Source organism: Elgaria multicarinata, chromosome 20 (genome assembly GCF_023053635.1).
Source record: "Elgaria multicarinata webbii isolate HBS135686 ecotype San Diego chromosome 20, rElgMul1.1.pri, whole genome shotgun sequence".
NCBI lineage: Eukaryota > Metazoa > Chordata > Lepidosauria > Squamata > Anguidae > Elgaria > Elgaria multicarinata.
In genome coordinates, this window is record NC_086190.1 from 1,020,022 (window position 1) to 1,031,612 (window position 11,591).

Consider the following 11,591-nt stretch of genomic DNA (forward strand, 5'->3'; position numbering starts at 1 on the left):
CAGGCCATAAGACCCCTCTGTTCAGCAGAGTTCCTCTTTTATTGAAGACCTCAGGAGGCACAGAAAGGACAGGACAGCAGGGTGTGGCGTTACGAGCCACCCGGCCTGCTTGGAGGTGGGGGAGCTACACTTGCTACGTGGCTGTCAGGGCAAAGCTCCTGGTCTCAAAGCGACCCGCCGGTTTTCCTGGGCTTCCGCGTGACGGCTCCCCTCCCTCCCGCTCTTTCTTTCGAGGGAAGACGCGACGGCGATGGCTGCAAGGCTTCCTCGGCAGAGCCCTTGCTGTCCTAGTCTTTCAGGACCAGAGGTGCCTTCACCTGCTCAGCCAGCTCCTTCCCCAGCAGGTTCTCCACAATGGCAAGGCCAAACTCAAAGCTGGTGCCCGGTCCCCGGCTGGTGAGGATGTGGCCGTCCTTTTCCACGCAATTCTCGGAGTACTTGTAGTGATCTGAAGAAGGAAACGCCAGGCAGGGCAGAGGCGGGCGTCAGTCACTCAGGCCAGCACCAGAGCCAGGAAACTGGCACCACGCCCACCTAGAACCTCCGCTGCCCTCTCCTCAAAGTACACCGCGAGAGAAGCTGCAGCCCTCGACTCTTAAACCGGACACTGCAAGACACACAACAGACTGGATTATTTAACCCACGACAAGCTGCGTGTGGCTTATGTGAGGTTTGTTTAACCCTTGCACAACCCACATTCACTGGGTTCGCATGACACAACAACCCCCAAGCAAAGGTAGCATATTCATGAATACACACCTCACACGTGCCGCATCTTCACTGTAGGTTAAATAACCCATGGGGAGTGGGGGGGGGGGCGCCACAGCATGCAAGCAGCCCCACTGATTGAGGTAGGTGGCTTTACATTTAGCTGGACAGAAAGTTTATAATGATGGAGGCAAAAATATTGGGGAAGGCTGCTGTGGGAACGGTAACTGTGTTTAGCGAGACCCCCTCCCCTCTCGAGGCCTAGAACTGGAACACTCCAGCACTGCTGGGGTCACTCATCGCCACACCTGCCCTCCAAGAGGCCCATCCATCGCTGCCGGCCCTTGTAGAGATCCCACGGAATCCCTCCACCAACCAACAGTTTAATTTGGTGCAATTTGGGGTCTCACTGAAGTATTCAACAGATAAAGTGAACGTTCAGTGTTCCAGACCACACGTGGCCGCGCATGCACTCCAGCGGGTCCCTTTTAGGATTCAGCATCAACTTCCTCTAGGCCAGAGCTGGGTTTTTAGTAGGGATGTGAATCAGGCAGTTTCTGGTTCTTCCTGAGGTAAAGTGAGCTTGTCTCTGGATGACAATGAGTGAAGCCGGACTCTGCATGAGTCTTCCTTTGCTTCAGCAAAGCAGACAGCGTGGCTCCAAAAATGGTGCCTTCTGCTTTTTAAGAACATAGGGAGAGCCCTGATGCTGGATCAGACCAAAGGCTCCACTTTTTCCAAGCTAAACAACCCCAGCTATTGCAACCTTACTTGACATTCTTTTACATTCCATCTTGGAACTGAACGGCCCCTTCTCAAAAGGTGGTTTTCCCCCAAGAGGCCGCTCTCCCGCCTACCCCCCCACCCACCACCCACCCCCACCCCCAGCGACCACGCTTCTCTGTACCTACCTCCACTCATCATCTTGTCCTTGGCCAAAGGATGCGTGGTGACTTTGCTTCCAAATCCTATGCCGTGTGCCAGCAGAGCGGTGGGGCCTGGAGATCAACAGAGAAGAAGGAAGGGCCGTTGCTGGAGCATGCTGGACAAAAACCACTCCAGAGTGCGCGGAAAGGGAGCGGCAGCGCTAACTACGCCTCGGGTGGGGTGGGGTGGGGTTCTACCCTTAACGGCGGCCTAAAAATCATTTCTGAAAAACGTGCAATTAAAAGGTTTACACTGCTGGATCGAGTTTGAAAACTGATTATTTCTTACAATAAAAAGTATCCCCTCTTGAACACACACACACACACTTCTCAACTTATGCAATTTAAGCTACAGTCCTATTCATATTTTCTTGGGCATAAGCCTTAACGAACAAAGCAGGACTCATGTCCACATGAACGTGCATAGAGTTGCGCTGTAGAATAAACGGCTGGAAAAAGCATCCGAGACAGAGGGCCGTCTCCCGGGAGGTGCACAAACATAACGCCACTTCCAGTGGTGGGGTGGCTGGAAGTGGCGCCCGCCACGCCTCATCCAAAACATCGGTCCTCTCCCCGAGGGCTGAGCTCAGGGAATAGAATAGCAGAGTTGGAAGGGGCCTACAAGGCCATCGAGTCCAACCCCCTGCTCAATGCAGGAATCCACCCTAAAGCATCCCTGACAGATGGTTGTCCAGCTGCCTCTTGAATGCCTCTAGTGTGGGAGAGCCCACAACCTCTCTAGGTAACTGATTCCACCGTCGCACTGCTCTAACAGTCAGGAAGTTTTTCCTGATGTCCAGCCGGAATCTGGCTTCCTTTAACTTGAGCCCGTTATTCCGTGTCCTGCACTCTGGGAGGATCGAGAAGAGATCCTGGCCCTCCTCTGTGTGACAACCTTTTTAAGTATTTGAAGAGTGCTATCATGTCTCCCCTAAATCTTCTCTTCTCCAGGCTAAACATGCCCAGTTCTTTCAGTCTCTCTTCATAGGGCTTTGTTTCTAGACCCCTGATCATCCTGGTTGCCCTCTTCTGAACACGCTCCAGCTCTGGCAGTCTGCCCCAGAATCCAGCAACACATTACTCCGACTGTCTCATGCAAACGAGCACTTGACAGGGTTCAAATATTGCCAAGGACGGCCAGGCCGCCGGGGGGGGGCTTTCTCACCGCCACGGGCAAGAGGAAGCCCATTTCCGTTCGGAAGGCGCTGCGTGGAGAATGGCCACCTGGGAGCAGGGGAGCAGCGCAGGGGGCACGGTCCCTCTTTCCCACAGCCCTGGCAGAGGCCCCCTGAACGTCTAGGCCCAGCAGCTCACGACATCGTCTGCATTTTGAAAAGTAGCCAGAGGTGATCCGATTCCCACCCGCGTGATGTGCCCCTCCACAGCATGGCTGTTCGCCAGAGTCCTTCCAGACCGCACTGCTGTCAAGACGTGCCCCAGAGGATGCGTAACCCGACCCCTTGCAACCTCCAAAGGCCATGGGGCAACAGCAGGTCAGGTCTCCACAAATGGCTAGCTAGAGAGTACAGCGGCCCCATCAGCAACGCGAGATGGAACAAGCGGCAGAACCGTAGCTAGCAAGGGACGGGGGGAGGGAGCTGGAACGCCAGGCCAAAAAACTGGCAAGTTTCTGCTTCAGAGCAAGCTAAGTTAAAAAAAAACAACCTACTTCTGGCGTTTTGCTACTCCTCGGGCTTTATCATTCTCTCCCTCCAGCAGCGTGGCAGGCCGTGGGCAGGAGCGAAGCGGGGCTTCCCCAGAAGGGCCTGGTCTTGCATGACCCACTTCCTTGGCCCCATGGCCCACCAGTGAGCCTAACCCTTCCGGGAACTGGGTAGGCTCAGACGTGCGTCACTTTAGAAACAGAACTTCACCAGGCCCAATGGGGCATCACAAATGGGCGCGTGGGCATGCTCAAAACAAGGCCCCACATCATCAGATAAAGGCGCCGTATCTCTGCCTTTCTCTCCAGAATGGGGAGAGATTTGAGATAGTTTCTCAGTTCTGAGAATTATCATTGAAACGCTCCGGGTTGCAGGGTGCCAGGATTAGTCATGCTTGCCATCAAACCACCACTGTGGCGCAAGCAAGCCAGACCACAGCAAGGAGGGCCATGTGGCACAGGGAAGGAGGGTGGGGGGTGCTGGTGCTGGTGCTGCTGCCACCGCCAATCTGGCTCCCCGAGCACGCACCTGCGCAGATGGCGGCAATCAGCCCTTTCCTGCCGTCCTGCTCCTTCAAGACATCCTTCACAAGCGGAGACTGCAAGAAAAGGGATTGGGTCGAAAAAGGACTCTGCTCCAGCTATGCATACGCACCTGGGAAGGTGGCACAAGAAACCTGTGATAGGACTCAAGGATCCCACCCCCCACATCTCATTGGGCCCTTTTCAGGTCCAACCCACAAATGTTTCTGAAGCACTCAATACAGCTGGCTCAACCTAGCACAGCTGGTTCTGTATTATCCCACAGAACGGGGTGGGGGGAGCGGTGTGTGTGTGTGTGTGTGTGTGTGTGTGTGTGTGTGTGTGTGTGTGTCAGGGAAGATACAGGTTTTGCTGTGGGTTTTTGTCTATCTTCTTTGATGGTGGTTTTAATGCGTGCCTTGCCTTGAGAGGTCTGCATAGCCTGTATAGCCGGTCTACAACTACTTAAAGTGACTCAGGGAAGACGGGAGAGGCAGCACGTGGCCCCGGAGAGGGGAAGCAGGCACCACCTCCAGAACAGGGCCGGGCTGGGTGCAAGGAGGCCGCTCCAAGCAAGATGCCTGCAGGATGCCCAGTGGTGGCCAAGGGAGGCAGCGGGACTGGTGAGCATCACAAGCATGAGGCGGTAACCAGGACACTGGTCCTGGGCTCCTCTGCCACAGGGAAGATGCCCTGGAAAGCCACCGACGGGCCGCCAGGCTCAGCAGGGGAGAAGAAGGCAAGAAGTGCCTTGCAGGGTCAGGCCAGGCCCGTCTCGCCTGCCTGGCACCTCCAGCAGCGAGCCGGACGCTTCTGGGAAGTTCTGGGCTGCTCCTCCCTTCCCCTCTTATCTGTCACCAGCCGCAGAGCTTTGGGCCACCATGGGGCACAGGGCCTCCATGGGCCTCTCGTGGCTAAGAGGCCTCCCCCTCTTGGGGTGACACATCCCCCTAAGCCAGCGATGTCGTGTACGAGTTCACAAGTCTTGGGAAAGACGGGGCTCCGGTTTGTTCACATTCAGAAGGAGAAAAGAGCGCCGGCTGGCGGCGGAGGGAGACGGCCGTGTTTTCACTTCCGTTCAGGTCTTTACCTCTGACAAGTTCTGAGCTCCCAGGTTCCCTCCTGGCAAGACCACCACATCGTAGGGCCCCTAAAAATAGGGAGAGAGGGTGGCTGGACTGCGGGCACGTCCAAAGAGACACGTTATTTCGCTAAGCAGAGCTGGGAGCACAAGGAAAAGGTCTGCCGAGCCAACGCCCCGACCTCAGCTCACAGCGGTCTTCCAACTTCCACTAACGGACAGCCCCACCTTCACCACTTGGCCATTCCGCCACAGACCTCCCTGCCCAAAGACAAGGCCAACCTCATGAGGGGTGGCACAAGTCGGGCGTGGCACGGAAGGGGTCCAGCAAGGCAGGTCCCACTTGCTCAGCAACGTGGCCCGTGGCACCATGGACAGAGAAGCGCAGGGGACTCAGGGGACCAACCTCCTTCCGGGCATCTTCCAAACTCTTGTCGGGACAAATGACGACGTCGCGGCTACACTGCACGGGATCCTTGCCAGCTAGGCCTGCGACCGTCACGGAGATCTGAGGAGAGGAGAGAGTGCTGCTTTGGCAGAGGCAGGCTGCCGCCGTCGGAGGGCGTGCATGGAATTCAGCAGCCGTCAAATCTCCAACCGGCACGGCTAGTCTGCACAAACGGCAGGTCACGTGGCCAAATGGATCACCGCCCCCAGCCCTGCAACAAGCTGTGCTCACCAGCCAGCCCCGCTCAAGCCGGGCGCCCACTCACACACCTTTGACAAGCCGGGGCCTGCCTGCCCAAAACACCGACCCCTGGGGGGCTTTTTGGTTATTCAGGGTGTGGTAGGGTTTGGAGATTGTGTACATACACATACACACTTAAAAGACTTTGTTTCAATTTCATTTGGCTTATTTTACCCCCAAACATAGCCTGAGATTGTGAGGCCTCTGGGAACAGAAGGACTAACATTCAGAAAACCTGCTGCAGGCCGCTCTGTGCCCATGGGGCAACTGACCACCGCCCCGGACCCCTTTCCTAGACTGCACCACTTTAGTCTGGGGTCATGACATGACTGGCTGCTCCCCCATTATTTTCATATACAAATGCTCCTTCTTTTTTCTCCCATGTGAGCCTCTCCCTGAATTTGACAATCTCCTGGGGTGGGGTGGGCCGTGTGCCCCCCCCCCTCAGTCCAACTACCCCCGAATGTATGGTGGGTGGGGAGAAAAGCAAGGCCTCCTCGGTGACTGCTCTCAGCCTCTGTCACTCCCTGCTGAAGGAGCCTCGATCAGCCTCCCTCTCTGTTGTCCATCTGCCGGCGGGCAAAGAGGTTTTGGTCCAAGCAGCCCTCCGGCATTTCCGTTGGTCTGTTGCTGGAGGGCTGGTGGTGAATTGATTGGGGTCTGTCTCTTCGATTGTTGTGCTTTTAATGTACTGGATTGAATGCATTAATTCAGGTTGTGTTTTTAATCTGTATTTGATGGCTGCTAGCTGCCTTGAGAACCATTTTTGGCAGAAAGGCGGGACAAAAAAAAGCCAGGGTTCTTTTGTAACCCCCCTCCCTCCCTCCCGGGTTGGCACACGGCAGTGCAGTGGGAGGAGTGAGTGCCCATGCAAAGCGACCCGGCCCCCACAACCCAGAACAGCCTGACTACGCGGCTCACGCGTAGACTGAGCCACACCAAAACATTCCACTTTGGAGGTTTTGACGTGAAAAGGCAAAGGGCGCCCGTTCAGCAGGCACGTCGGCAGGTGCAGCTTTTCCAACCACTTCAAAGGGATCACATCACCAGCCCCACCGCTGTGCAGCCCTTTGGCTCCAGCCCCGCCCCGCCCCAGGAGCCACGCATCCCCTCCGTGAGCCTCCCGCCCAGGAAACAGCCAGGCCAAGCTAGTCTCGGACTGGAAGCTCCTTGTGGGCAGAGACACGTCCTCTAGCACCCTGCACAGAGAATAACAGCCTGAATAACCAAAGAGCCCGTCCCAGACTTCGGGCCAGGCAGAGAAGAGGGAGAGGGAGGGAGGGAGGGACGCCCGGGCAGCAGCCAGGGCCTGCATCCTGCAATCCAGTCTACTCACTCCCGCCCTCCTCATGAGATCGGTGGGGATGACCATTTCCATCTCCTCCGCTCCTTTGGCCAAAATCACCAGGGCTCTTTTGGAAGCCATCCTGAGAGCCGGGGACTTGCTCACTTGGATATGAAACGCTGGCGAAGTCTCTCGAACTATAGCACAAAGCAGAGAGAAAATATTAGACTGGTTGCAGGTTTTATGCACATGCACAAAGTTTATTCAAACAACCATGCTAGAGAGGGAGGCAGGAGGGTTGGTGGGATCTTTCCTCTGAAGAGCCGCTAACAGAGCAGCGGTCCTCTCTTTCGCGCTGTTCATACTTGGAGGTCGCTTGTTCTGGCGGAGGAACGCTCACCGGACCACAGGAGAGGAACTGAGGAGCCAGGCAAGCCCCGCAGCCGAGGGCAGCGGCTGGTGGGAGGCTGATGGAGGCACCCTGTCGAAGCAGCTGCCATCGCGCGCACGCACGCACGCACGCACACACACACACACACACCCCTGCATGGCCCAGGGCAACCACCCAGGCCCGGGAAGGTCAAGGCCAGAGCCCCTTTCCACAGAAGCCTTGATTAAGCTGTTCTTTCCTGGCAGTGATGAGCCTGGGGCTTCCTGCCGTGTGCATATCTGATTCTGGTGCTTTCATCTACTCCAGATCAGAGATATCTTTTGCAGTGAGCCGTGGTTATCGTGGGGATGCAGGCCAAGGAGAGGTGGGCGCAGAAGCGGGACCCCAGGAGCAGCACATCACAGCGCCAGGTGAGAGAGGTGCAGGCCCTTTGCACACGGCAAGGAGACCTTTATTTTTGAGGGCTGGGAAAATACCGTTGCCCTGCAATGCAAGGTGGCCCTTGCAGGGAGCCCCCTCATCCATTTCTCTCAGGTAAGGGAGCCATAACAAGCTGGCCTGGCCCCAAAGTGAAGCCCCAACCGTTTAACTTTATGGTAATCAAACAAGCCTCTGTGGCGGAGGACAACCCCAGGATTAAAAACCCTTGGAAACTCATGTGCCAAAAGGCATGCAAATGGTTGGTATGTTAAAGCACCCACCGCACTGTGCTTGTTAACAACGTCCACTCGATCCCCATTGCCTGCACTGACTGGCTGCAGCAAAGCCTCTGCAGGGTTGCAGGCAGAACTCCTTCCTCGCCCCTGTCTGGAGCGGCTGCCGGGATTGGAACCAGGGGCCCTTCTGCATGCCAAGCGGGGGCTCTACCACTGCGCTACGGCCCCTCCCGGGTATCAAAATGCATAGAGTAGGTCACAGAAAGAAATAACGGACTGCAATTTGTTACAGTATGGATTATTATAATACCATTGGGAAGGGTAAAGCTTTTATGTGTTTTGCAGACAGGGGACAAAGTCAGAGATGACTTGATGGGCACAAATTCTCTCTCATGGCACACAGAACCCACCCTCCCCACCCGGCACCCTACAGCATATGCTTAAAACCCTCCCTCCCCCAAAGACAGACACACACACACACACAAGGCCGCTTTGTCCCGCAATGCCCCCAGCCCCCTTTCTCCTTCAGGGCTGGAGACCCCCACTAAGGTGGCCCCATCGCTTGCCCTGAGATGACTTCCAACTTAGAACTCTGCACGTTCACCGTGGATTTTCACCACGCCTGTGAAAGAGGAGGCCCTGCAATAGACTCGCACTTATTTTCCCATCATCTAAAAACCAGCAAAACGAGAAATTGAAGATATCTTTTCAGTGGGCAAATAAATAAATAAATAAATAAATAAATAAATAAATAAATGGGTTGACAAGAGCCACAGGCATTGGCGGGAGGAAGGGAGGGACGGAGGGAGCCAGCCCACCGGGCCCCACCGCACATTAGCCCGCTCTCTGGCAAGTGCCAGGTGAGGCCAGTGGCCGCGCTGCTTTCTCCTGGCCGCCAGGCCAGGCCAGGGGCTCCTGCTTTTCCTATCCCCCCTCCGCGGGGGCCCCCGGGGTGAGTCACACGCCCACCCCCACCCATGAAAAGCACGGGGCTCCAGCTGGCCTGGTCCTGGGCGGGGCGCGGCGCCCTGGGAGCCACGGGCTCGGGGGCGGGGCGGGGCGGGCTGGATAACGTGTGGGGCTGGAGGGGCACCTTCAGGCGGGCAGCCGGCGCCCCAAGGGCCTTGGACTACAGCCCCCATTGTCCACGGCTGGAGCGGATGGGGCCTGCAGCGCCAGCCCCCGCCTCCTGCTGGAGCGAGGCCAGGCTGGCCGCCGCCATGGCTGGATGATGGGACCTGGAGTCGCTCTCCCCCGCCCCTCTGCGGCTCCTTGCGGCTCAGGGCGCCCCCCCCCGGCCACCGCACCCCCGCGCGCCTGGGCAGGCCCGCCCGGGCCCCTCTTCTTACGTGCAAGAGGCCCTCGGGAGCGGGCGGGGAGGCCGAGCAGCAGCAGCAGCAGCAGCAGCAGCAGCAGCGAGGGAGGGAGGGAGGAGGGCAGAGGAGCGCCGCGCCCCCTTGTTAACCCGTCGCGCGCTGAGCGGCGGCGGCAGCTGCAGCTGCAGCCAGGGGCCTCCTCCGCCTCCTTCTTCCCGCCTCGAGCGCTGCCAGGCGGACGCGCACTCGCGTGGCACAAGCCGCCGCCGCCGCCGCCGCCGCCGTGAGGCCCGGCTTCCCCCCCCCCCCCGCGGTCCAGGGCCGAGGAAGTCGCTCGCCCTGTTGGATGCCTGCCCGCCTCTCTGGTCCCAGGATAGGCAAAATGCACCCTCTTGTACAGGGGCCCCCTGGTGTGCCGCCGGAGGCGGGAACGAGGCCCAGGGGCTCCTCTCGGATGTCTCTCAAGTTCCAAACCTCTGAAGGCTTCAGCCTTTTAAGAATTTCCATGAGGGGAAGAAGCGCCGGGGGCGGGGTGTGTGTGTGTGTGTGTGTGTGTGTGTGTTTTTAAAGGGCTCCATTTCACGGTGGTGGTTCATTGTGTGCGCGTAGAGGCCCTAAGCCTGTGCAGGCAGATTGGAAGGCCTACAACTCCCAGCATGCCTCAGCCGGCTAGCTGGGGCATGCTGGGAGTTGTAGGCCTTTTCTCCTCCCCGCACCCCGCCTGAACCCGCTTCACGGGCGGCTGCGGCCTTCGTTTGTTTTGGTTTCTGTCTCCAGCTGCTTTGCGGATCGGGCCGGAAGGTGTCGCGCAGGAGAAGCCCGTATTTACTCGCACGTGTATTTTTATTTTTATTGTTGTAAGCCGCCTCGCGAGGGGTCGGGGCGGGGCTCTTGCCCTGAAAGGCGTCTTAGAAATATCTTGAATAGGAAGAAAAGGAATGGGAACGTAAGGGAATAGAAATGAGAGTTAAGGAACAGATTAGATATTTGGGAATTAAAATTACAAAAAACTTAGACAATTTAGAAAAGGAGAATTTAACGAGGTTTAAAAAAGAGGTATTAGAAAAATTGGAAAAATATAAAAGATTAAATCTATCTTGGTTTGGAAGAATAGCATTAATAAAAATGAAGATTTTAGCTAAGATTAATTTTGTGTTTAGGATGTTACCAATAAAAATTTCAGAAGTTGAGATAAAAAGTTGGCAAAATATTATAAACAAATATTGTAACGGAGATAAGAAAGCGAGGGTAAATAAGAATAAATGGTATTTAAGCCAAAAAAAGGGAGGATTGGGTCTCCCAAATATAAAATTATACTATGTAGCAAACAGGTTAAGACATATTGTAGAAGCAATTATAGGAGTAGGAGATTTAGATTGGATGGAGGATAAAACTATATGTAATGTAGAGATGAGTTTGGAAAATGTTTTTTTTAAGGAAGGAGGGAGAAAGTGGGTTGAAAGTATAGATAATCCACTCCTGAGGTCTCAATGGGAAATTTGGAGTAAATTTAAAGGGAAGCTGCTTCCGAGCAACTCTCCCTTGTCACCGGTAATAATGTTAAAGAATTTCCCAGAGGAACTGAAGGGTAGATTAAGTAAAATATTAAAAGAGAAAAACAAAATGAAATTAAAGGATTGGTTAAGAGATATAAATACAAGAGAAGATATGGAAGAGCTGTTAAAGGAGAAAAAGTTATCTTGGTTAGAGTATAGGCAATTAGAACAGTGGAATAAAAAGTGGATTAAAGAAAATAGAGTTTGTAGAGAAATGACGAAGTTTGAGGAGTTAATAGTAAATAAGGAAAAAGGTAAAGGAGGAAGTATAGTCTTAAAAGGGTTAATGAGCGAAATATATAAAATATTGTTAGGAAAAGGGCTAATGGATAGCTCAGGAAAAATGGTACGGGAGACAGATTTGAAGGTACAAATAGGGCGACAGAGCTGGGAGGGACTGTGGAAACAAAGAGTGTTGAGAAGTATGTCAGTGAGAATAAAAGAGAATTACTTTAAAATTTTGTGGAGGTGGTACCTAACCCCGATTAGATTGAATAAGATAAATAATCAGCATTCAGCAAATTGTTGGAGAGGTTGTGGGGAAAAAGGAACGTATTTACATATGTGGTGGGAATGCAAATATGTACAAAGATTATGGAAGATGGTGTTTCTTGAAATTGAAGAAATAGTGGGAATGAAAATAGAACAAACACCAAAAATTGCATTACTGTCACTATTTGAAGATTTAAAATGTGGAAAAGGAATTAAAGAATTGATATCGAGTTTGCTGACTGCAGCACGATTGATAGTAGCTAGGAACTGGAAGATTCAGGGGGGATATTCTATTGAAGAATGGTAT

At 54.5% G+C, this 11,591-nt stretch overlaps 1 protein-coding gene across 1 annotated transcript; it reads right to left on the reverse strand.

The window, feature by feature from the left end:
• Positions 1-20: 20 nt before the first annotated feature.
• PARK7 (Parkinsonism associated deglycase) lies at positions 21-9,377 on the reverse strand. The gene is made up of 7 exons (XM_063145541.1): positions 9,270-9,377; positions 6,925-7,070; positions 5,307-5,408; positions 4,910-4,969; positions 3,827-3,896; positions 1,620-1,706; positions 21-448 (listed from the first exon to the last, which is right to left on the reverse strand). The coding sequence occupies exons 2-7, from the start codon at positions 7,012-7,014 to the stop codon at positions 288-290; spliced, it is 570 nt and encodes a 189-aa protein (XP_063001611.1). The 5' UTR covers positions 7,015-7,070; positions 9,270-9,377; the 3' UTR covers positions 21-287.
• Positions 9,378-11,591: the final 2,214 nt, after the last annotated feature.